The 27,693-nt window shown below is 26.9% G+C and overlaps 1 protein-coding gene across 1 annotated transcript; it reads right to left on the reverse strand.

Moving 5' to 3' along the window:
- Positions 1-1,362: 1,362 nt before the first annotated feature.
- Positions 1,363-23,780, reverse strand: LOC145829066 (uncharacterized). The gene is made up of 23 exons (XM_082936804.1): positions 23,697-23,780; positions 23,316-23,496; positions 21,327-21,427; positions 21,138-21,266; positions 20,913-20,999; positions 20,293-20,394; positions 19,458-19,553; positions 19,029-19,106; positions 18,684-18,779; positions 18,188-18,289; positions 15,444-15,545; positions 15,192-15,311; positions 14,645-15,061; positions 14,277-14,378; positions 8,703-8,852; positions 6,778-6,867; positions 6,122-6,421; positions 5,755-5,865; positions 4,349-4,446; positions 3,991-4,137; positions 2,298-2,408; positions 1,704-1,881; positions 1,363-1,514 (listed from the first exon to the last, which is right to left on the reverse strand). Exons 1-23 carry the CDS (start codon positions 23,731-23,733, stop codon positions 1,363-1,365), a joined length of 3,087 nt encoding a protein of 1,028 aa, XP_082792930.1. The 5' UTR covers positions 23,734-23,780.
- Positions 23,781-27,693: the final 3,913 nt, after the last annotated feature.

A 27,693-nucleotide genomic window follows, 5' to 3' on the forward strand; every position in this document is an offset into this window, starting at 1 on the left:
AAATCAGTTTTATAACAGTCATTCAAGCTTTGATAAAAGTGTTTATTAAAAGAACAAAACGAAGTGCGAAAAATAGCTAGATTTTAAATGATAAAATAAGTTACATAAATGTATCACATCGACAATTTTAATTAACATTTAAGGTTGTTTAGCTTTGATAAAAAAAAATGTTTAAATATAAACTTTAGTTCTGCAAAGTCTAGTGTAGTTTTATAACAATACTAATGTAAATCGAAATATATGCAGGTTAGAAAATAGTTCACACATTCAAATAGAAATAATCGAAAAATAAAAACTTAAATTGAATAAACTCATAAAACCCAAACAAACAAGACTATCATAAAAAATTATAATTATAATTACTCAACCTTACTTTTTTAATTATAAATTAAAACAAATATCAAAAAAAGATTGAATTAACTGAAAACTAATTGAAAATTTTTTAATCTATAAAAATTAACTAAATTTCAACATTAAGACTTTACTCTACAAGCATTTAAATAAAAATTTATAAAAAGATTGCATTTATACCTTTACAATATGTTATTTAGTAAACAAAACTATTGTAAATTTCTAACAAAGAATAATTAAACTAAAAAATGTCAAAAATCAATTCTAACACGCAAAAAAACTTGAATATTTTCGTTTTGACTAGTTATCACCATATAGTGCTGAAGTATTCCTGCTCAAAACTATTAACAATAACTTCATTGTAAAAATGTTATATGAAATAAACTCAAATAAAAAAAAGTTTTAAAGTTTTCTTTTAGCTACATTCAACTTTACATATATTTGAAATAATTTGAACAAATAAAACTTACTATAAAAATTATAACTAATAAAAACTATTTTATTATCAGTATGTATGTTTAAAAATCATATTTATTAAATACTTAAATTTGTCTAGAAAAATAACCTATACAGCGGAATTAAACATTTCAAAAGAAACAACTTATTTAAAGAAAAAGTTAAAACTTACTCAGCACACTCGATTTTCAAACAAACAATAGTTTAAAAACACGTGTTATAAATTCAACTAACGCAAATTTTCATCAAAACCAAACTTTATGTGCACAAAAACAATAAAACTTAGTACACGCTAAATGTTAACACATTTAAATCACTTGTCAGTCTACACTTTAAAAAATATCATATGATGTTTTTAACTTTAAAGTGTCAAACAACTCTAAAACTTTCATTACCTAGCTATGATTTTCAACACGTGGTAATGTTTATCAAAAACAAACTTGAATGATTCATTCAAGTCTTACTATAACAAAAGCAGCAAAACAAAACTATTTCAGAACCGTTTCGCCAACACAAAAGCAAATCACTTGTCAATCCATGTTGAAACAAAAAATTTCAACAAAAGTACCTGTCGAGTATGCTCTGTTTTTTGGGCTCCACGACCGCGTAGTCGAAGTTTTCGGGAATAATCACGTCCCTGTGCTTTCTTATCTCCTGGTATATTTCGTTTATTTTCTCCTGCGCCACGTCGGTCACTTCCGTGATTTCTGCAACAACTATTGCTAAACAATATATATTTTTTAATATTTATATTGGAACAATATATGTATTACTTGTACAATTACTTGTATCAGCACAATATTGATATTTTTATGCATTGACTCTTATGCACAATATGTGCGTATATTTTTCGACAACAAACAATATAAAATAAAACGCAAACTCCAGCAACCAACCGAACTGAGTCTTCTTGCACTCGGTGGTCTGCGACACGAGGTAGACGACGGCGGCGGCGATGTGCTCGTCCTCCTGCGCGTACAAGCCGTCCAGCCTGGTCACGAGCACGTTCCTGGCTATCTTCTTCGACATCATGATCAGCCCGTTGGACATCTTCAGCAGCTCGCCGAACCGGTGCTGGAATTTTATTTTCAATATGTATGATAAATAAGAGTTCGATGGATACTGACATGTTTGAAAAGTCAATACTTCAAGACATTCAAGTGTGTAAATTTGTTTAAGCAAAGTTAGATAGATTTAGGTGTTGTAATTGTTTAATGACAACTTGAAATACTGTTTCAGTTCATAACCAATGCAGTAAATTTTAAATTTAATTAAAAAGTAGAACATTTTAAGACACTTGAGAGTATAAATTTGTTCAGAATCCACTCATGTCACAAAATTTAAATGTCGTTTTTTATTCTTGAAAATAATTTAAATGCCAAGCTTGATAGTTTTAATAAAACTTTCTGAAAAAACCCTGGCAACTAAATAATAGTATAAAATATCAAATTCACAGAGTTTCTAATCAACAGGGCGTTGTAAATACTAACGACAAAACTGTCCAGGAGGCCGTCGAGCTTCACAGTTATGTCCAGGGCGCTTTTGATGACCAGGCACAGCTTGTTCAGCGTGCCCTTACGTATGCTGACCTGGTAGGACATCTGTTCGAAAAATTCATGTTTGTGCAAAAATATTACCTTCATACGGCATAGTTGATAAAGTTTCTCCGAAACAGAGCGCTGGTTAAAATTTTCATAAGTACTAAAACTAAAATGGTCGAGCAAATTTCAGTCCGTCGCATGCAACGCTTAGGTTCAAGTCATTGAATGCAAACAGCCTCTAAATAATTTTTATTTATATAGAAATTACTCGGCTACTATTTTTTAAACTAAATTGATTAAATGCATATAATTTATATATATATAAATAGTGAAATAGTTAACAATATTAAACAACATTTAACGAAACTGATTAGTTGCATTTAATTTGCGTACAAAAATAGTAAAACAGTTACCATACATGTAACAATATTAAACAACATTATGGGTGTTAACACAATTGTTTCCCTCTCCTACTAAATAGTTTCGTTAGTTCATTGTTCTCAGGGTTGCTAAATGTTTTTGGCAAATTTTCTCCAGGTTTTTAAAATTTCCTCCAGATTTTTAAAAGTAAACATTTTTGGGTCTGTTTTTAGTTTAAAGTTAAGTTTAAGGTAAGAAACTCTATAAAGTAGTATAAAAACATTGAAAAGATACTGTAAAGCTACGTCAAATATGTTTTTTTTAATAAAAGTTTTTGATAATGACAAATTTTTTTTATCTATACCAGGGTTTCCCAAAGTGGGCAATGACAGATACTCAGGGGGCATGAGCAGTCTTTGAGCCACAGGGCCATGTAGTCATAATTTGAAACTTGTACTGGATATTCTGGAGTTGCCGATGAAGAGCAGAAAAAAAGGTTTCAGGTGTTTTTTATGATAGTTTTGAAACTTACACTATTTATTCTTGAGTTGCCGATGGAGAGCAAAAAAAAAGATCTGTTTATTATTATACTTTAGGATTAATCTTGGTACAAGGGGGCCATAGCTTTATAAATTTCTTTAAAAGGTGTCATTTAAAAAAAAAGTTTAGGAAACCCTGATCTATATGATATATTTTTTGTGTCAAATTGAACTTTTACTATTGAACATGTAAAAATTGTTAAAAATTCTTTTTTTTTCAAAATTTCTCAAATTCCAGGTTTTTCCAAGTTGTTAGCCTAAATTTTCAAATTCCAGGTTGTCTAGCAAACCTGTGTAAAAGGAACTAGGACTCCTTGTAGAGAGCATCTCTACTTTCACATTTACTTAGCAAACACAATTAAATATTTATTACTTGAATTAAAAAACAATTAGACAAACGCATTGTTTATTTTTATACATTTAATTCTATATCAAAAAACACGCGTAGCGCAGTACGAATTTTCACAGCCATTTTGTGTAAAACTCAAACTGACCAACTCGCATTCAAAGCCACTCGACCGCTTGTCTTCATTTCAAAACTTAGACTGATAAATCAACTTATTTGCAAAATTTATCCGAAACAAACCACATTTCATAATGCTTGCAAACACACCTGCATCTTTTCATCATGGCAGTGTGAATAATAATCCATTAAAAAAAATATTTTAGATGAAAACCATTCAACCATTTCGTTTTTCTAACAAGCTTATCAAGTACTAAACTCACAAAACTTCAAAACAAACCACTCGTTGGAGCTTGTCGAACACCTGCGGGCTTCTCTCCTTCATTAAGCAGGCCAGGTAGAGGCAGGCGGCCGCCATGTACTCGGCAGGCCGCTGCCTGAACCGGTTTTCCACGTGGCATCTCTCGAACAGCTTCTGCGCTTCCACCTGCATTTGTTAACCACATTTAAATTGGTTATTAATAAATTTCAATTATTTTGGTTTTTGTGACGCATCGCAAACAACTTCCGCGTTTCCATTTTTAAAGAAATAAATTTTTCTTAATAAAGCTGGAATTGAGGAAGATTTGCCTCTGATAGATTAACAGCTAAAAAAAATTAAAAGTTAAAACAATCAGTTTGGTGAAAACTTTGTTCACCTCAACTTCGCTCCTAATCGGAACTATCTTGCACATCCTGGATATTTTCGAGTAAACTTCCAAGAGCTTGGGATGCGTGTCGGGTCCGAATTCCGCATCTGAAAACAAAATCTTTGGTGGAACAATGGGTTGTAAAAGAGCACGGTTTTATGAAAATAAATGTACTTTGACAAACTGTTAGGCAAGTATGATATCTAAAGTTATATAAAATTCCAGTATTTATGTAAATGTTTATTCAAAAATACTGTGAGTAACTTTAAGTTATGGAAATGTCTTTAAAATACAGTGACATAATATACATATAGGCTTGAATGTACATAACTTGCCTATTTCATCGAACGGCATAAAAACAACAAATTAAACGTACTAACTTTTTTAATTTCTAATAGCAAAAAACAAAATTCAATATATTACAAACAATAAAACAAAGGAGTCAAAAGTCTTACTTAAATTATTTATTTTTTATTAAAAAAAATATTAACTAGCTTAAGATAGGCTTAAAATTTTCGTAATTAAACTTTGTAAAGTATAAAAACTTTCAAGGTATGAAAAAATTTTTTAAACAACGAAGATGTAAAAATTACTTCATATAGTTTTCAACAAACAAAAAGGCTTAAAGTTTACAAAACTTCTAAATTAATATAAAAAAACAAAGAATGAACAAAAAACGCTTTAAAAAGTGCTTCATAATCAATAGGATAAATAACAGATTGATAGTGCGTGTGTATAATACACAAATTGTAAGTCTAAACATAGACATATAACCAACTAAGTATGTTAGCATCTATATCTTTGACATGCAGTCGGATATAATGTTTTTTCAAACTAAAAAAAGACAGTTGGTACCAGACTTCTTGCTTATATAAAAAGATTCTAGGGTTCTCAAAAAATTGTTATACGATCAGTTTTTACTAAAAAATCAAACATTGCTATTTTGATAGCATTAATAATTTTTAATGAGTGAATGTTAACTTGCATTTTTGTAATGTTATTTTTCAATTATATAAACTACTAGTTTAAAATTATATTTTTTGATTGCAACAAAAGTTAAAAAATTTGCACTTAAACTTTACAGATGCTGTAGAAACATCTTAAAAGTTCTTACAACTTGTTTTGCATACATATGTTTTAAACAACAGCTACAAATTTTAAAGATGTTGTAAAAATATTTCAATGATCTAATTCAGTGCTTCTGAACCTTTTTCTAGTGGCGGAACCCTTTTCCAAAGTTCAACTTTTCCGCGGAACCCCTAATTTTAATTTTACATAAAATGTAAATAGTTTTTACATAATTTTTTTAATTTCGAAAGGTTTAGCGGAACCCCTGAGAGGCGTCGCGGAACCCTAGGGTTCCGTGGAACCCCATTTCAGAAGCACTGATCTAATTGACCCAAAAACCAACTTACTTTGAACATTAGGAGCAGAAGCTTTCTTAGCAACTGGCTTAGTCACTGCTGTGGAAACTCCAGCGTTTGTTTTGCTATTGCCTGGATTGATCGGTTGACTGTTTTGAATACCTGGTGAGTAGTTAAGCTTAAACAAATCGTTTCAACATCAACCAAAAGTCAAGCAAACTACACTATTTTGTTGAATAATTAAATATATCTGCGATTTTAATAAAAATAACAACTAAAAATGGTTGTAGTCCCAGTTGTTTTTATTACCTTTAATTGTAATATTTGTAATATTTTAATTAAAGGTAAATTAAATACTTTAAGTTGGATTTGACAATAAAAAAATTGTACTTTTAGTTGACTTAAAAAACCAATTTACCAGGACTGCTATAAGTAGAGGCTTGGTTTTTAGAAAACGGCTTTGAAATCGGTGTCGGAGCTTGCTTTGAATTTGGCATTGGAGCTTGCTTTGAAATCGGTTTATTAGCTGGCTTTGAAATTTGTTTAGGAGCTTGCTTTGAAATTGGTTTAGGAGCTGGCTTTGAAATCGGTTTATTAGTTGAAATTGGTTTAGGAGCTGGCTTTGAAATTAGTTTAGGAGCTTGCTTTGAAATTGGTTTAGATACTCCACTGTTTATTTTATTATTGGCTGGAATATTTGGTCGACTGCTTTTTAAACCTGTTAGTTGATAGGCATACATAAACTGTTTAAAAATCAACCAAGAACAATTAAACTATAATATTTTGTTGAATAGTTAAACATTCTTTTAGCTTTAACTAAATATTTGAAGTTTTATTTGGATAATTATATACTTATTAGAAACTCAAAAATATTTACACAGGAAACTTGTATAAACATTTATCGCATAAAATTTTGCAATTCATTGTAGTATTACACATATTGTATCTGTTTTCAAATGTTATTATTTGAAAACATTCATTGCTTTAAAGTAAAACTATGTGTTAATGCAAGGACTTATTATCTTCACTAAACATGTGATTTAAAAACTTAAATTGATCTAAAAAACAATTTACCTGTAGATGTTTGGTTTGCAGGAGCTGTTTTAGAAGTCCCACTGTTTATTTTATTATGGGCTGGAACATTTGGTGTATTGCTTTTAAAACCTGGTAATTAGTTAGTTTAATAAAACTGTCAATATATCAGCTAAAAATATATTTTTGTTGAACACCTAAGCATATTTTTAGATTAAAACTCGAGTAATCTCTAGTTTAACTTGGAAAATAAAAGACACAAAGTAGTAATGTATTAGATAAAAATATTGAACTTTCAAAACTTTGTATCAGATTATATAGGACTATAAAGAGTTATGCAGCCCATATGGTACAATATATATTGCATACAATATTTAGACCTGTTACACATGTATAGTTTTAAAGGTCGTTACAAGTAAGACTATACGTGTAAAAACAGACTAAACGCGTCACTCGTATTTCCACAGGACATTACAACTTTAATTTGTAAGTGTCAAAATATCAGTTTAGCACAAAAATAAAAAATCAAGAGCATTCAAAAAAGTGTTTGTGGTTCAAAGTTTTATATAACTGTTAATAAAACGTACACAACTTTTTATTTACTTTTTTTCACACCAAAACAACGACCTTGAAAAAAGTTGGTACGGGGAAGAGCAAATAAGCAATTTCGCCCCTTGGGGAAGATTTTGATTATATAGGAGTAAAGATAAAAAATTGTAATATCGGTCCGAAGTGGCAACATAAAAACAAACTGTAAGTATTTTTGGTTTGTAAGAAAATATCTTAATTCAGATTAACGTTTTTGACTGGGCATAGTTTCTAGTTAAGGTTGCCACTTGTTTCAGGAAAATTTCTTCCAGGTCTTTTGAATTTCCTTATTTTTTGAAAGTACATGTTTTTGGGTCCATTTATAGTTAAGAATTTAGTTTAAGGTAAAAAACTGCGTTAAATAGTATAAAAATATTAAAAAGATAGTATAAAGCTACATTAAATGTGTATTTTAATAAAAAAAATTTGATGATGAAAATATTTTTTATCTCTATGATATGTTTTTGTGTCAAATCGAAATTTTACTACTTAACATGTATAAACTATCTAGCAATTTTTGTACAAAATTCCAGGTTTTTTTTTAATTCAGGTTGTTCCAGGATCTTTCAGACTTAATTGTCAAACTCAAGGTTTTTCAAGGATTCCAGGTTTCGTGGCAACCCTGGCTAGAGTAAAATATAATATTTTATATAATAATTTTGAAAATGATATTTGTTTTCAAACAACCTCATTTGATTGTATTTTCTTGTTTAAAATTCTATTTTTTCGATATTTTTCCAATTACAACACTAGAAATCTTGTAAGAAAATTAATGAACGTTTCCCAAAACATAAAGTGGAAAGCACAAAAAAATTATAAATTTTCAAGAAAAACGACAATGCAGTTGAAAAATTACAATTTATAAGATTTTATTGATACTTTTTACAAGACTTAAAATAACTCAAAAAGCAATTGAAATGTTTAAGTTATTCAAAAACTGATTCTTAATTCATACTTTAATCTTTCGTATATCTTAAACATAAATAAATAAACTGTTTATCCGCTAATGGTCTTAACATTTGATAGGTTTGCAACAAAATAAAACAATTTTCTGTAAAACTTAATTTTGTTAAGACTCGAATTCCAAACCACTTTCACAATCGAATAAATAATACAAAGCACATTATTACAAGACATAGTTGCCAAATTTGAGATAAGAAGGTACATGTATTTTTATTATACACGTAGAAACATGTATGAACTCAAAAATTCTGACAACTCTGCCAAAGCTGGAAAAATGTAAAACATATTAAGCATCATTTTAGATTTACTATCTATTTGTTTTTTACTGAACTAATTTGTTTATTTATATTTTTATGTGACACAAACTTTTATGATTTAATAGAAATAAATTAAAATAATTAAATAAAAAAATTTACCTGGACTGTTAAAAGTAGAATTTTGGTTTGTAGAAAGTAGTTTAGACACTGGTTCAGGAACTGGATTAGAAACTGGCTTAGAAACTGACTTAGAAATTCCACTGTTTTTTTGACTATTTGGTGCGATATATGTTAGATTGCTATTGAAACCTGTTAATTAGTAAGCTTAGTAAAACTGATTAGATACCAACTAAATAAAAACTAAACTAAAGTATTTTATTGAGCTATTAAACATGCTTTTAACTCTTAATAAAAATGTTAACTTATTTAGTTTGAAAACCTAAATTAAAAGAAATTGTATAAAAAAAAAAGAAACTTATTATCAGAAAATAAAACGTAGAGTTTTGTAGTTCATTATAAAGTATGTTGATGGGTTAAACTTTGTTAGCTGATAAGTAAAATTTTATGTTTTAAAACAAGAAGTTGTTTTTCAGAGTTTATAATCTATTAATATTTTAACAATAAAACTTTGTTCACTAAGTGTGAAAAAAAATTAACTTTGTTATAATTAAACTACAAGACTAAGAATAACTATAAAAATGTATTTATTTCATAGTTTTTATATATCTCTTAATAAAATGTTTTTTTTTTTGCATATTTTAATGCGCCAAAATAATGATCTCAAATGAGAATTAATACTTCATAGCTATTTAAATTATTCAACACTTAGTATAACTGTTTTATTTTTTTGTTAAACTATACCTACAATTAAAAACAGTTTAAAAATTATGCAAACTACTATCGAATAAAATTGTTGCATTCAAAACAAATAAAAAACTAGCTATTTCCCAGCTTTAAACTTATAGTAGCCTTAAAGACTCTAATATCCTATGATGCAAGCAATGCAAGTTTTTGAAGACTAAAATGAACTGCTGCTACCATGCTAAAATTTACAATCTAGAGCAGAGGTCAGGGTTGCCACAGACCAGGCTGACAAAAATTTCCTGATTTTTTCCTGACTTTTATTTAAATTTTCCTGACTTTTCTAAATCAAACTCTTTATTTAAACTTATTCTAAAATACATAATCTTACACTTGAAACTATATAAAGCTTTCAATTTCGTTTTAAAACAGGTTAAAACAACAGTTTTTTTTGCTGAATTTAATCATCTAACTTCCATTACATCATTTGAACCATCTGTGTATGATTGATGTATTTGCAATTAACAGCCCTATCAGCTAAATACTTGTATTACTACCTTAGAAACAAAGCTTGTCTGAAAAAAGTCACAATTTTCTAGCATTTCCTAACATAAATTTATCTAAATAAACGAAACGGCATATAAGGAGCTTTTACAACTATAACTTTAAATTAAGGGCATAGGGGGGGGGGGGTAAACACCCTTTTTTGATTTTTGATCTTATTTTATATAGTTTTTACTAAGCTACAAAATGCTTTTTACAGATTTAAAAATTCAAAATATTTTTTTAGATATAGCCGGTCAAATTTGGAGGCAACAATAGGTTTCTTATGGGAGGCGCAAACTAAAACAGCAAAAATATACTATTTCACTAAAAATCTATCTTCTCCTACATTTTTTTTGATAACTACCTCAAATTTTTAGGATATGTTCCTTGATATATTTAGAAAATTATGTCGGAAAGAAATTTTAAAAATTTAAAAAAACAAAAATTTTATATAAAAAATAAACAAAAAAACTTTTTTTTTTTTTGTTATAAAATTTTAATTTTTTCAAATTATGTTCCGACAGAATTTTTAAAATATTGCAAGGAACATTTCCTAAAAAATTGATGTAGTTATCTCAAAAAACGTAGGAGGAGATAGATTTTTAGTGATTTCTAGTTATTTGCTGTTTTAGGTTGCGCCTCCCATAAGGAACTTATTGTTGCTTCCGACTTTGACCGGCTATATCTCAAAAATTATTTTGAATTTTTAAAACTGTAAAAAGCATCTTGTAGCTTAGTAAAAACTATATAGGATATAATCAAAAACCAAAAAAGATGTTTACCCCCCCCCCCCCCCCATGCCCTTAATAACGATTTTTCACAACTAAAATCATAAAACAATAACGAACTTTTACAATTAAAACCTTAAAAGAATAAAGAACTTAATCAAACGCAGTTTTTTTTATAAGTAATAAAATGTATTTTCTCTAATACTTTATTAGCACTTCAACCTCTTCGTCTAATGAAGATATGGCTTTCTTCTTCTGGTCTGCATCACGCTTCATTTTCTCGGCAGTTAAAACCATTTATTTGCCTTATTTTATTTAAATTGTTCTCATCTGCTGCCCTTACACTTGTTGAAGAGAATCTTTTCTCTAAATCTAGCCACAACTTGTGGGCTTCATTTCTTTTCTTTTTGTACTCATTTATTTTTACCTCCAACTTTGCTGCCTCAAATATTTACTTAAATAAAAAAAACTTTAATTCTTAAATTATGCTAGATAATTTTTTGTGTATATATCAGAGTTTCACTATGGAAGTGTCCTTGCTACAGATCATCAGTACTAAAAAGCTTATAAAAACTGCTTGTTAAAAGTAGAGTAGTTGTTCAATATGTTAATAATAAAATGTTGCAGTTTTATAAAAGATATTTTAATTTATACCAGATGAAGACATTGGAAATTAATTAATTTTGTAAATTTCGAGGAAAATTTTGCAATTTTAGTCTGACTTTAAAGGATTTTTAATTAACTTTTTACCATTTGAAGGCTTTGGAAAATAAGGAATTTTTTTAACTTTGTCAAACTTCCTGACTTTTGTATTTTTTTTAGTTTTTCCTGATTTCCTGACCCTGTGGCAACCCTGATAAGTACAAACCAAACCAAACTGCAGATCAAACATAGACAACTTATTTATTGTCTGTTACATAGCTGCTTTTTGAAAATTTAAAAAATACTTTTTTGCTAAAAAACTTTTTTTTCTTACCATACTTTTTACATTAAGTTCTTGTAGTCTCTAATTTTTTTCTTTCTTAATTTTAGTTATATAGCTTTAGATTGCATTTTCAGAAACTTGTTTATGGCTTTACAGTTTATATGTATGGTATTTTTACAAAAAAATGAAAACCAGCTGCCGTTGTTCGGGCTGTTATACAGAGTTAGTTGCAATAGTTGGAAATAAATTAAACTAGTAACTAGGGGCTTAGCAGTAGTATTCATGGTTGCCACTGATCAAGCTGAGAAAAATTTCCTGACTTTTTACCAAAATTTTCCTGACTTTTCTAAATCAGTTTTACTTATATAAATTGTTTACTTGGTTTAATAAAACAGTTCTTAAACTATTTAATATAAAATCCTTAAATTAAATATCAATAAAAAAAGAATATACTTAAGTAACTGTAAAAAAAAGACATAAAAAGTAAACTATATATCTGTTGTATTAAATATTTTCTCTTATCTTTTAGTATAAAATTTGTAACAAATAAATATACTCTTATTTTCTTTAAAAACTTAAGTTACTCTACAAAAAATACAAATAATAAGTAAATTTAATCTTGGCATATACCTCTCTTATTATTTAATTTATAAATTTAAACAACTTTGAAAAAATTATAAAGAGGTAAAGTATACACATTAACTTGTTACATAAAATACTTAACTAAGTGCTTAGTTATAAAGAACTCAATTATTTAAACAAAAAACACTTTGATTCTAAAATTATGCTGGATAAACTTTTGAGTATATATCCTAGTTTCACTATGGAAGTGTCCTTGCTACAGATCATCAATACTAAAAAGCTTACAAAATCTGCTTGTTGAAGTAGGGTACTTATTCAATATGTTAATAGAAAATTTTTGCAGATTTATTAAGGATACTTTATTAATTTATACCAGGTGAAGGCATTGGAAATAACATTAAATATTTTTGTAAATTTCTAGGAAAATTTTGGAATTTTTTTTTGCTTTTAAAGGACTTTTAATTAATTTTTACCATTTAGTGGCTTTGGAAAACAAGGAATTTTGTAAATTTAAACTGACAAAATCAGACTTTTTTTAAATTTTATAAAGTTTCCTGACTTTTTTTTCAAAATCCCCAATTTTTTCCTGACTTTTGTCATTTTTTAAAATTTTTCCTGACTTTTCCTGATTTCCTGACTTTTCCTGACCGAGTGGCAACCCTGATTATTATTTTAGGGATTTTATGTCTTATTCATTTAAACATTAAGCGGAAATATTGGTAACTAAGTGAAACAATTTTAGAGCCCTCCAGGCCAAAATGGCTAATAGGATGTCTTTTGGTTGCAATGTACAATTATTAAATTTTCCATTGCAGCAACTAAAATCTTTATTTTGAAAAAAAAAAAAAATTTATTAGGTTCAAAACTCACTTTTTTTGCTAAATTATAAGAGTGTAGTCCAAATTGTTTTTAACTGATTTTATTTCAATACCTATTCTTTATTAATGGTACAATTACAACATCATAAAAATAAAAGTAATATTGGACAAAAATATTATATTTTCAACAAATTTATTGACCTAAAAACAAATTTACCTGGACTATTAGAAGTAGATGATTTGTTTGTCGAAACTAGTTTAGATTTTGTTATAGAAATTTCATTGTTTATTTTTATGCTATTGGGTGCAATATATGTTAGATTGCTGTTAAAACCTGGAAATAAGTAAGCTTAGTAAAACTATTTAGCTACCAACTAAAAATAAAGTAAACTAGAATGTTAGATGAACAATAAGGCACACTTTTAACTTCAAATAAATATTATTCCTAATCTCTTATTTAATTTTAATAATAAAAGACAAAAATAAGTATTACATTTGTGATCTAGTTGCAATAAAAATATATTACTTCTAGAATTTATTTCATAATAACTTTGTATCAGATTATAAATCACTCAGTAGAGTTATGTAGCTAACACAGTATCAAATATGTTGTATGCATTTGTTAGTAAACTGTTAATATACAGATCACAACACATATCGTTTTGCAAGTAAAACTATGTGTGTTAAAACCATGAGCTATGTCAGGCTAATATCTAAGATAGTATTTTCGCACTAGTATAAAAACTTCAACAACAACAAACAAAATGTACTTGTAAAAACAATTTAAAGTAAATTCTGGTCAAATTTAATCTATTTAATGTTTAAGAATTTTTATATTAATAATTACTATACATTTATTTTTGGTCAATGTCTTAATACTTTTTTTAGACTTTGTTAGTTGAACTAATTTTATAATACAGGGTTGGCAGAGGTTTTTTAAATTCTTCCAGTTTTTTTTAAGACAATTTTAGTTCATTTTTATTATAAAATTAAACTTAAGTCAAAATAAATGACTTGAATAGTATAACAACATTTAAAAATTACTGTTAAGCTATTTTAAATGTGTCTTCTTATATAAAAAAATAATACTACATATTTGTATTTTTGTATATAATCGAAATTTTACATGTAAAAATAGTTAGAAATTCCAGATTTTTTAGTGACTTTTGTTCAAAACCAGGTTTTTTTTGAAATATCTCAAACCCAAGGTATTTTCAGAGTTTTTTGCCAGATTTTTAAATTCCAAGTTTTCCAGGATTTTTAGCAACCCTGACAATACTTATCTTTACGATATATTTTTAAGGAATGAAACTGGTCTAAGAAACATATTTACCTGTACTGTCAGAAGTAAATGTTCGGTTTGAAGAAACTGTTTTAGAAATCACACTATTATTTTGGTTATTGTTAGGAATATTTGGTGAACCTCTATTCAAACCTGGTAATTAGAAAGCATAGTAAACTATTTAAAGAAAAACTAAAAATAAAGTAAATTATATTATTTCGTTAGGCAATTGAACATGAGTAACTTATGCTTTTAAGTTACACCAAAATTAAACTTATATCAAATTTAAAACTGTATAGACAAATAGAAACAAAACACAGATAGAAATTAATATTATCTACCTAATTGTATTGCAACATTTTTATTAAAAATAATAATCAATTTACCATTTAGTCAACCAATAGTATTTATAAACTCACCAAGAAACAGGTCATTTTTGAAACAGGCAAGATTTGGCGGATTGAAATTTACATGGGGATTTGGCGGGTTGAAGTTTGCTCGAGAATTTGGCGGATAGAAATTGACTTGGGGGTTTGGTGAGTTGAAATTCATTCGAGGATTTGGCGGATTGAAATTAGCTTGAGGATTCGGTAAATTGAAATTTGCTCGAAAATTTGGAGGAACAAAATTCGCTCGAAAACTTGGCGAATTAAAATTAGCTTGGGGATTTGGTGGATTGAAGTTCATTCGAGGACTTGGTGGGTTGAAATTAACTTGAGGGTTTGGTGAATTGAAGTTTGCTTGGAGATTTGGTAAGTTGATACCATTTTTAAGGTCTGGCGGGGGTTGGTTAAAGTTCAACAGAGGAATTGGGTTGTTTTTTCCAATGTTGTTACCTGCAAGAAAAAAATTTCTAATTCCTTCAATTAAAAAATAAAATCGATCAACCAAAAATTTATACCAGTTTTTAAGGAGGCATGTAAGAAATACAAACCGACTATGAAAACTACTACATGATCATGTTACCTTGAGCATTGAAAGCAGGCGGCGGATAAGATGGAAAGCTTGGAGGTTGTTCTGAGTTCAACTGAGGCTTTGGGCTGTTTATTATGCTGTCATGAATGTTTGAAGTAGACGATTGATGTACTGTGCAAATTTAACAATTGTATTGTGAGTAGAACACTTATAGAAAACCAATAGGTAATAAATTTAAATGTATATTTAAAATTTCAAAACGGACAAAAATAACTTTCATATGGTCTTAGTAAATTTAATTACCTTGAACTTTAGAAGTAGGAAATTGGTGTGAAGAAACTTTTTTATCGTTGATAAAAGCTTTTTGACGGTTTACTAGAGTACTATCTTCAGTATTCTTATATTCTGTGTATATATTGTTTTTAAAATTATTCCATAAGTCATTTTAGAAAGAAAAAATTACAAAGTGCAACACTTTAAAATTATTTATAAACGATTGTTCAAATATTTGTTAATAAAAATAATTCAATACTGTTTAGACTTTAACAAGTACATCAAAACATAAAGTTTAAAAAAACATTAAACAAAATTTTGACTTTTACCAACAAAGTGTAATTTTATATAGAAGTTCCAGAAATAAAATTTTAATAATATATCAAAACAAATCAGATACAAATCTGAGTAAGTTACTAAAAATCTACAAAATTTTAAACAAATAAGAGTTTCTACTTAAACGATACATTATTAATGATACTTAATTTTTGTTTTATACTATTGCAAAATGAACTTTTATTATAAACATCTTTTTTTAATTCTGCTCATATGATCGTTCAAAATCCTTAAAAAAAAATTAAACATGAAAAATGTTTCTAGTTTTATCATTGATAAACTTAAGATGTATATTTTTTAATTTACAGTTTTTAGCTGAACTAATAATATTAAAAAATAAAGAAGAAAACAACAAAACCTTAAGCTGTAATGTGACATGAAGCTAAAAAGTTAAACTATCCAACAAAGACAATTAATCAAAGAGCGTTATAACCACACAGAGATATTAGATTATTTAGATCTAAAAAGAAAGTAAGTTTTGTAACAGTGTAAATCAGGGTTTCCAAAACTTTTTTTCAATAGGCCCCCTTTAAAAAAACTACAAAAAGCTATGGCCACCTCCAACAAGATTTATTAAAAAACTACCATTAAAAACACTTAAGACCTTTTTTTCTCCTCCTCATCAACTCTAGAGTATCTAGTGTAAGTTTAAAAATATGGCATAGTGCAGGATTTCTCAAAATTTTTTCAAATGGCCGCTTTAAAGAAATGAAAAAGGCTATTGCCCCCTACTCCAAAATCTATCATTTAAAGCCATAGGGGAGGTAGCCATGTTTTTTACAAGTTAGTCTTATTTTATAGAGTTTTTTCTAAGCTTTAAAATACTTTTTATCGTTTTAAAAAATTCGAATTATTTGAGATATTTATAGTTTTAAATTTTTTTGAGATATGACCAGTCAAAGTGAGGCCGCATATTAGGTTCCCTATGGGATGGGAAAACTAAAACAGCAAAAAAAGACTATTTTGTTAAAAATCTATCTCCTCCTACATTTTTAACCAATCTTCTTCAAACTTTCACAGTCTAGTTTTTATACAATGACAAAAAAACGTTTCTTGTGAATTTAAAAAAATTTAAGTAAAATTTTTTTTTTTTTGAAAAAAAAAATTTTTTTTTAAATTTTTGTCATAAAAATTTATTTTTTTTTAATTATCAATATTCATAAGTAATGTTTTTTTTCTTATAATGTAAGGAACATTTCCTGAAAATTTGAAGAAGATTGCTTGAAAAATGAAGGAGGAGATAGATTTTTAGTGATTTTTAAAATTTCCGAGAAAATTGACCCTAAAATATTGTGGTCCATACATTTGTATCGGAAACTTTTTACAAAAAATAAAATATCTCAAAAGTTAAATGATATTTTTGAATTCTATAAAAACTAGCTTATAGTTTGTACTTAAAGCTTTCATATAAAAGCAAAAGTTAATTTTTGTAAAAAAAGTGTTTACTTCCCTATGGCCTTAAAACACCTAAGACCTTTTTTTTCGTCTTCATCTGCAACTAAAGAATTTAGTGTAATTTTCTAAAATTTTAAATGGCCCTCCTTTGCCCCTTTACTAATTATTGCCCCCCAACTTACTAAAATCGCCCCCACTTTTGAAAATCCTGGCCTAGTGGCTCCCTCTTTTACAGCTTATGGCCCCCTAAATTTCCTAAAACTTTTCCATAATATCTAGTATAAGTTTCAACACTACTATTGAAAATACCTAAGTAAGTATTTTTTTGCTCTTCCTCATTAACTTCAGAAAGTCTAGTGTAAGTTTAAAACTATGACCTCATTACCTACTGTGGCTCATTTACTGTTTATGCCCCCCCCCCCCCCTTTCGCCTCTTTGCTTCTTATGGCCCCCTAAATTTCAGTTTTGGACCACCCTGGGAAATCAAGGTCTAAACCCAAACTACTGACCATAGTTAAAAAAAAACTAAATGATACTTACTATACTATAGCTACTTTAAATGAACTAGCCACAACTAATGACTTATAACTTATACTATAAAGTTATGACTTTTAGAGCTGCTATAAATACATAGGAATAAAAAATTGCATCAGACATTTTTATTTGGCTCTGCTCTTATTTTGCTTTTGCTTTTAATTTTCTCATGCTCTTAGTCTTCTCTAAATCTAAACTCTATTAAGTTGCATCAGTCAGAAATAGGTTCTTGTTAACTGAGTTTACATGACATTCAAAAAACGTTTAATAACTAAACTAGCAATTTGTCAGTTACCAATTGAAAACCTGTAGTATACTGTTCTTGAAGTCTAAAAATGATAAAATATAGATTTTGTTAAACAAAAATGTTAAAAAACTAAAATTTAATAAACATCCAGGTATTTTTACAATATTTGTACAAAATTCCAGGTGTTTTCAGGTTTTTCCAGGACTCCAGGCTTTGTGGCCACCCTGTTTATTTTTTATATGGACTTGGTAAATTTAATTACCTTGAACTTTAGAAGTTGGAGATTGGTGTAAAGGAACTTTTTTATCGTTGATAAAAGCTTTTTGACGGTTTGCGAGAGTACTATCTTCAGTATTCTTATCTTCTGTATTGTTTTTAAAATTATTCCATAAAGTCATTTTAGAAAGATAAGATTACAAAGTGCAACATTTTAAAGTTATTAATAAATGGTTGTTCAAATATCTGTTTTCTAAAGATAATTCAGTAATACTGTTTTAGACTTTCAACAGCATTAAAACATCATTATATTAAATAAACTTAAGGAAAATAGTATAAAGTCTTTAGTTTAAAAAACTTTAAACAAAATTTTTACTTTTATAAACAAAGTGTAATTTAATTTAAAAGTTTCAGAATTAAAATTCAAATAATTTATCAAAATAAATCAGATACAAATCTAACTAAATTATTAAGTATAAAACCTAATAAAAGTATATACAGATTATATTTTTTTTGTACATAGACTTTGTCAACTAAATTACCTTGAGCATTGGAAGTAGGTGATTGATATGACACAACTTTTTTAGGAATCATTTTTTTGGGATTAAGTTGAGCATTAGTTACATTATTTTTATTTTCTGTTTTAAATTATTATCCGTTTAAAACATTTATGACTTACTACATAACTTTTTTTAATTAGCAAGTTAAACATATCTTACTTTTCTATTATAGCTAATGTTATAAAGTTTAAAATATAGCACTTTAACTGAAAACCAACTCATAATGGATTTTTTTTTTTTAACTTTTTAAATTTATCATTTGTAACAATTTGTTTACCTTCACTTCAAGCTAATTGTTAATTTTTTTATAAACACAACGCAACTGACCAGAAGTGAGTGGCGGCTCAGGTTTAACTTCAACTACATCGTCTTTGCTGAGAATTTTTCTCAGCATCTTCAGCACATCTGGTGTTATTTCTTAATTGTCATTTTTTTTATCATAGCACATGTTGTCAAGGTAGTTAACGAATTTAAAGAAAAAAAGGAGCATCAGTTATTATCAAATTTATTGCATAGAAAGGTTTGAGGAAAGACCTTTGATAGATATAGTTCAAAACAAAGTTAAGTAATCTAACATTTTGTAGTTGTGCTAACAAAATAAAACTTTTAGAAGAATGAACGTAAAATTTAAAAAAGTTAAAAACAAAGATATTTCAAAACTTAATTTATGATTTTTTATTTAAACAACACCTACATGTTATGAAAATCAAGTAAAAACATTTTTTTAAAGATTTTCGACTTAAAATGCAAACTTACTTTGACTATTAGAAGTAGGTGTTAGGCTTGTAGAAACGGCTTTAGAAACTTCACTCTTATTTTGTCTTTCTGTTTCACTGTTTGATAGATTACCTGCTATTTAGTTAGCTTATTAGATATCATTTAAGAGTAATTTAAACTATTTGTCAAAATATACACTACTTCAAAACCTTGTTTTAGTTAAAATTAGAAAGCATAAACAATAAAGTATAATACAAAAAGAGAGGTTAATTGAGCACAGATGTTAATGTTAATTTTCGCTGACTTGATAACATAAAATCAAAATTAAATAACAACTTAAGCTAAGAAGATTTTGGAAAATCATGTTAAGCCATGGAATTAAAAAGAATAAAAGTTTAAGTAAAATTTTATGGAACTTGTTTTTTTTGAAAAAGTAATTCAATTTGAACAAAGTCTTGTAGTTTAAACCGCTTTTTGTGAAATTACTAAACATTAAATACTTATAAAATAAAATATTTCTATACGACAATTTATTATTAAGCCTTATATTTTTAAAACTAAGTATTTTGTAGTGCCATAGAGGGGTGTTACTTTAATTATATATCATTTTGTAGATTTATTTCTATTTAGTTTTTACAGGTTTTTAAATTGTTAAGTTTAAGATTTGTGGCAACCCTGCTTTAGTATATAATGTTTATAAGACTGAAACTTAATATTTTTGGATTTTTCAAAAAAGTTTACTAAAAACAAGATACAATTAAAACAAGTAATAGTAATTATGCCAAATAAAAATAACATTTAGTACTAGAAAAAACTATATATAACATTTGATTGTGTTTAATTATCAATAAGATATTACTAGTAAGAAACGTACCTTTATACTTACTAGTAGATACTTTGTTTAATGGACCTATTTCATAACTTTTACTCTTTTTATGACTTTCCACCTCATTATTAATTTGATTTCTTCCAAATCCTATATATAAATTTAATTAGAAAAATTCAATTGTATACTTTACACAATTACTGCTATATACTGAAAGATTTTTATTTTGATGTGTCTAGTTTTACAATCAAGAAAAAATAAATCAATTCAAGTTGTATTACAAAAACTATCTCTAAAACTGAATCTGTATTTTTTTGATAGGTAAAATATAAAAATAAATTTTACATTTATTTATACTTATGCATACATTATCTACACTTTATTTTCACAGTTTATGATAAACAAAACAATGTTTCACTCTTATATTATTAAATATAAGAGATCATCAGTAGCCTTAACATTCTGAAAAAAGTTTTTGATCAAATAAATGGAAGGTATTAAAAAAAAATCGAAAAACATAAATAAGCAAAACAAAATGAAAAAACTAAAGTATTGAAAAACTTATAGCTTAAAACTTTTGACCTAATTAACTTATGTTTAAAAATATAATTTGTTAGTAAATCTACATTACCTATGTATAATTATAACTATACTTAAACTAAACTTACCTAAATCAACAGGTTCAGATTTCACTTCAATTTTATTATTTTTGAGAGCAGCCTTTTCTTTAGCTTTTGAATAAATCTCTCCGTCATCTGAAAACATTTAAATACCCTTAAAATTAGGTTTAAACTCAGGTATTACCAATAGTAAAAACTATTTTCTCTATACAACTAAATTATACTGATGCTGTTTTTATGTAAAGCACATAGTATTGAAACTATATAACAAACCATTTAATGAATCTTCAGTATGCATTTTTACATTTGAAATGGGAAAAGATACTGGCTGCTTTCTCATTTTAGCTGAGTCATTGTTTAAAGGACCTTCGCTTTTCCTTTTCAATGATTGTTTATCATCTTCTGAAATAAGTTATTATCATAATGTCTAGGTTTGAAAAAAATAATAAAACAACATCTAACCTTTGAGCCTTCTTAAAGATTCCTTACATTTGTCTATTACCATATTAGTCAAATCATCAATAGATATATCATAAGAAGTAGAAGCCTTGTTCCTAGGTTGCCTAAACATTCACAATGATTTTTTTTTAAGAAGTTATTGCTTGTATCAGTGATTCAATAAAATTAAAACTTTTTAGGATCTTAATATGTTATGCAATGTAAATAAAGTTGCTAGTTTTTTTTAAATATATTTGAGTAAGTTTAAGTTGACTTTTATTTTTATCAGTTATCATAACAGTTTATCAACACATTAAACTATAATGAAATTAAATTTTCTTAAAATAATTACAAATCAAACTATCAAGTGTGCACAATTTTGTCTAAACTATCATTTTTAAAAAAGATAAAAATATTGGATACCAATTAATAACAACTAAAACGCTTTGCAAACTATTCTTAATAATTAAACATTAACTTTTTCAAAAGCTTGGTATAATTTTAACAAAATAAAAGTTTAGATAGCATTTGCAGTTTTAGTATTATATTGTATTTAATAAACTTATACTGCTTTTTATAGTCAGGGTTGCTAAAGATTTTTTGAAAAATTTTCCAGGCTTTCCGAGTTTCTTCCAGCTTTTTAAAAAAACAAGGTTTTTGTCTATTTTTAATACAAAATTAAAGAGAAAGTAACTTTTATTTACTTTTACAAAGTTTACTTTGTTAAATAAGATGCACACATGCATAGTTTTTACCGTCAATGAAGAGTTTTTGTAAAATTCACTTTTTAGACATTAACATTACTAGAAACAGCAACAACACCTTTTCTACTTCTGTGTACAGAAAAGAAAATTTTAGTCCACACTACATTTCCTGGAATTCGTTTTGCCCCACCAAACAAAAATTAAAGATCATACAATGGTAACCAACAGAGCTATTAAAGTTTGCACAGCCGACTGTTTGGTTCTAGAACTTGACAACATTTACAAAACTTTTCTCTCATTAGGTTACCCCAAAACAGTCATCACGAAGACAATTAAGGCAACTCAGTTCAAAATGAGCTGCTTACCCTCTTTCGGCCCACATCCTTTCCCAGTCTACCTCCGCCTTCCTTATATGGGTGAAAACTCAATAAGACTGGCTAAGCAAGCTTTATTAGCTGTAAAATCCACCTTTAATAGTGTTTTGCTATGTGTTGTGTACTTGTTTTGTTGTGTATGTGTTGTTTATTAGAACTGAGCAAAAACTTGCAAACAAATAGATTTTTACAATTTAAAACTTTATAAATAGCGTGTTTTCAGTGTTATTGTTGTTGTATTTTTGTAATGTACTTTTTATTTAATTTCTTTTCAGGTAAAATTTCTACTATTTTAATGTTATGGTTTTAACAACTTTTTTTTACAAACAACTTCAAATTTACAAGCATAATTCAACTCTAATTTAGACATTTTAAACAGACTTTTATGCTTTATGACGAAACAATTTTTAGCTAGCTATTTCAAAATTACTATTTATAATTAAATTTACACTATAATATTATCAGTTTTTGGCAAGCTTATTCTGATGATGAGCTATTAAAATTAATTAATTAACCTTTTCAAAATGAGTGACTTATGTTTAAGTTTTTTAGTTAAAACCAGTACCAAAACCAAACTATAGAAAGAGTATGTAAAAAAAAAATTATAACTCACTGTAATACTACTTTTAATGTGTTTTATAATAACTAAAATTATAAATAATACAAAAAAAATATTTTAAGTAACACACTTTTGGTATCTAATCTATATTTCATAATTTAATAAGTACAATTTGTTTGTATATTTATAATTATTGTTTAAAACTCTAGAATTTGAGTAGTTTTTGTTTAATTTTTTTCTTTTAACTTTCTAAAGTTCCAGAATTTTTTGCTTAAACTGTCAAATTTATGTTATGTCAGGTTTACCGAGTTTTTTACAATCCTGTGTAATCTTTAATTATACGATATTTTAATAAGTATACATTGCAAGCAACTACTTGATTCTATATTCTTTTTCCATATATTTAATTTTGTTAGAGAGTTCAACAATTGTTTTAATCAACAATTCATTTGTCCCTCTATATTTAGTAACTTCAGATTGTAGTTCTAAATTTTCTGAATTTTGCTTTTCAATTAATTGCTTCATTCCAGACAATAACACATCAGCTCGGTCCATATCTATAAAAGCAATAACAAAAAATATATAAATAAATGGTCAAGTTGTTTAGTTGAAAACTAAAAGGCTATAAATGGTATTTTATAAACTTTTATGTTCAAAAAAAAGCAACTGTTTAATTTTACAGTTGTAAATTAGTTTATCAATGAACAAAGTTGTGCATAAAACTAATTTATTAGTAATTATAAGTTAAACAACATACTTTCATTGGCCTGAGTCCCATGTTTATTTTGTTCCATTCTATACTTGCACCTTTTTTTGGTTATTTTTCTAAAACTTAAGTAGATATTGCATATGTATAAAACTGACAAGAATTTTAAAATTCTCAAGCTTGTTTATGATTCCATGTCTAGATTTTTAGAAAAAAATTTGTTCAAAATTATATATTTCCCGTAGTAAAAACTGTTATAAAATTGTGCACAATTAAATGTACAGCTAAAATTTTAGAAATGAAAATGTAGGTTATTCCACTAAATTTGAAGTTAATACTTGTAGCTTTACTTTAAATTTGTAAAAATTCTACATCATTTGCTTCGGTTCTATATTGTGTATGCTAAGTACATATTCATAAAAAACTTAAAAAATATAAATTTGTTTTTTTTTTACTATTAAAACTTTTTTTTTCTTCATTCAACCTATAAAGTGTTGTCAAAAAGTAAGCTTTTAGTCGACAAAGATGTGGTTGTTTAAGTAGCTTTAAAGTTAAACAAACTTATTATTGTTTTTTTCCAGATATAATAAGTAATTACTGTAAACACAAAGTACAAAAAAATTGTTTGGTTATATTAACCTTGATCTCATTAGAGACATCAATAAGGTGCGCAACATACCTTGTGATATCAAAATACCTTACAATTTTAGAATATTTACTCATTTTACAACGCGTTATAGCTTTCATAGATTTGTTTTTAATAGAAATATCTATTTTAGTACTAATTATAGCTATATGGATTTTTATTTCCGTGACGTTAAAAGGTATCCAAGACGTGTGCTGCTCAATAAACAAATGGTTTTTCGTGCACCAGGTCATAGGACCAAGTACTTTGTCATTCTATGAATTAAAAATATTCAAAAAAAAAGCTATATTTGCATTATTATTTATATAAAAAACTATTTCGTTTAAAGAAAATACAATAAAATTATGCACTTAACTCAATATTGAAAATAAGCTTTAAGTCAAATCAAAAAATTACTAGAAAAAACCTTATGTAAAGTGCATAATTTTATAACATGCATACATAGTTCCCCACTTTTATTAATTTTTGTTAGATGATTGCGACGTCATCTTCTTTTATTTTTTCTTTGAAACTTTATTTTGAGATATGCTCAGCTCGCATCGTAGCAAATACCTGTTTTAATAAAAAAGATAGAAAAATATACATCTGTTTATTGTAAGCAACTGGAGTTGTCCAAACTCCTATTTATTTGTTTTGTTTCATAGAGTAAAACCAAAAAAACAAAAATATAAATACAGCAAGTTGTCAGGTACAAAAAAGCATATCAAGGTCAAAACAACTTTTATAATTTTATAAGATCACTCATTAGCAATTTAGCTAAACTAATAAGTAACAAACATTTTTACAATAAAACTTTAGATTTAGTTTTGTATTTGATTAAACTGTCTGTTTTGGTAAAAATATGAAAAGTCATAACTTATGACTCATAAGACTTTACAATGTAAAATCATAAGCTAGTAGTAGTTAGTAACAGACATGGTAACAACTTGTGAAAGTACTAACTTAGTACTTTCACACAGCATAGCAGCTGTACTTTAGAAATTGAACAATAAAGATAAAAGTGTACTTTAGAAATTGAACATTTAAGATAAAAGTATTCAAGATTTTATTTAATTTTTAATCAAAATTTTATCTTTTGCTTAATTACTAACTACCAAAAATACAATTTAATTTTTCAAATGCACTTGTTAATACCAAGGTTTCCAAAATCTAATGACTGAATAGCTCACTTTTTAGCTCAAAAACAAATTTGTTCGACCAAAGGACTTAAAACGCGTTTTCCTTTTGTAAATTTTGTTTTTGTGAATAAAAATATTGATCAATATTGTTTATTGTTTCTCATTTTAAAAGCATCGGTCGATGTCAACCTGTTTAATTAAACAAGACGTAGTTTTACCAGTATAAATGTTTCACATGCTGTAGCTATAAGAACTTTTTCGTTTGTTGCAGGTGTTGTGACAGGTTTTCTCTCCCCTGTACGACCTCTAAGAAAAAAAACTTGAAGAAACGTAATAAAAAAGCGATTGAATATGGTTTTTAAAACGGTTTATGTGCAGAAAATTCATATTATTTAACTTTTTGATCTCAACTATAGCAAAACGTATTCTTTTTGAAATTATTTTTTAAATGATGTAGTTCTGTGAGTCTTTTGTAGAAAAAATGAATACATTATACAAATATTTTATAATTGTGAACGAAGCACAACTAAAAAAGAAAATAATTCGTTCAAAAGTAGTAAATCAAAAGCAATTTCAATACTTATTTTTTATTGATTTAATTATTCAATGGGATTCTTTATTAATTTGAAAACTTTTGAACAAATAATATAATTGTTTTTTTAAACATTAGAAAAACTGTATTTGTACAATTTAAATTTTCATCAAGTTGTAAAAACAATTTTCACGCCTGCTTTTAGTTTGTTTTCAAAAATAAAAATAATTTTTGCTTTAAATTTGATATTTAGTTAAACTATCTTGACTGTAACTGTTGGTAAGTAATTTACTTACATATAATTAAAACTTAAATTATCTATTAAACCTTATATTTTTAATTTCATTATGCATTATCTAGCTTAAACTAAAGTTTCTATCAGTGATCTACCGAATCCAAGTTTCGGACTCGGACTTGGGTTCGGCCGAATCCTATGTTCAAAATGAGATTAGGATTCAGATCCGGCCAAACCCTAAATTTAAAAATAAGACTCGAACTCGGATACGGCCGAATCCTAATTTAAAAATAAGATTCAGATTCGGATTCAGTGGACCACTTTAAGCTTTTTGAATTTTAATTTATTGTTTGTCAAAAGTTAAATAAAATGTAAAACTTACTAATGATTTCATGCTTGATTTAATAAAAGAGTGCTTTTTCAAACTTGTAAAAGCTTTTTTAACTTTTATTTAGAGTTTTTCACACAGTATAAAAGCTATGATAAACAATTTTTTTAGACTCTCAAATAAAATCAAGTACATGGTTAGGATGTGTAATGTCAGCTTTTTAGATAACCTTTCTTACTTATTGACCATATGTTTAGTTTTTTTATATTTGCTCGTGAACCTACTTCGGTTCAAATAAAATTTTGGCTTTTCTATTAGGAGAATATAAAAAATAAAAACACTTGTACGTAAATTAATTTATTTCATTTTAGTAAGGTGTTCCTCAGGTCACCTCAGTTAAGTGAAATTTTATTTGCATAGCTCAGGCTTTACCAGGATTTTTTTTCTAAACACCTCTATTAAGGTTAACCATAAAACTTATGACAAATATTTTATAGATAAATTTATGGAGTTTTTAGTAGGAAGGTCTAGTTTACAAAGACCATGCAACTACTTAAAGCATCTTTTGTTTGGTTAACATGATTTCAAGTCTCCATTTAGATGTTATTGATTATTTATTTAATTGTGTCATAAATGACTCGTGGCACAGAAGATTGTTAGACTTTAATTTTTTATTTTATTTTTTTTCCTGTTTTTTGGAGAGCCTGTTACTTAAAATAGTAATTCTCAGTTGTAAACATGTTTTCTTTTTTGAGATTTTTCGTATAAAGTCAACCATTTATACAAAGAAAAAAAATCTAACGTAAATATGTAACATTAAATTAGATGCTTGTACACTTTTAGTTATATACTTTTATGTTAAAATTTTTTAAAATATTTATTTGATAATATAAATTTATGTTGTATATTTTATAACTTCAAACATTGTAATTTTTTTTCAAAACAATGTTCTAAAGTAAAAAAAACTGCTAATAACAAAATTTTAATTAATTTCTATTAATTTTTTTTTTTTGTGTTCTAATTTTGGAGTGAAAGATTGTTATAAAAACAAAGTCTTTAAACAATTGAAGTTATATCATTCTCTTCAGCAAAACAAAAACATCGTGTTTGGCATTGCCGGGGCAAATGGAGGGTGAGCAATCTGGCCAAAACATTTTTAATTACACTCAGGATATGTTTAGTAATTATA

Source organism: Thalia democratica, chromosome 2 (genome assembly GCF_965202585.1).
Source record: "Thalia democratica chromosome 2, ktThaDemo2.hap1.1, whole genome shotgun sequence".
NCBI lineage: Eukaryota > Metazoa > Chordata > Thaliacea > Salpida > Salpidae > Thalia > Thalia democratica.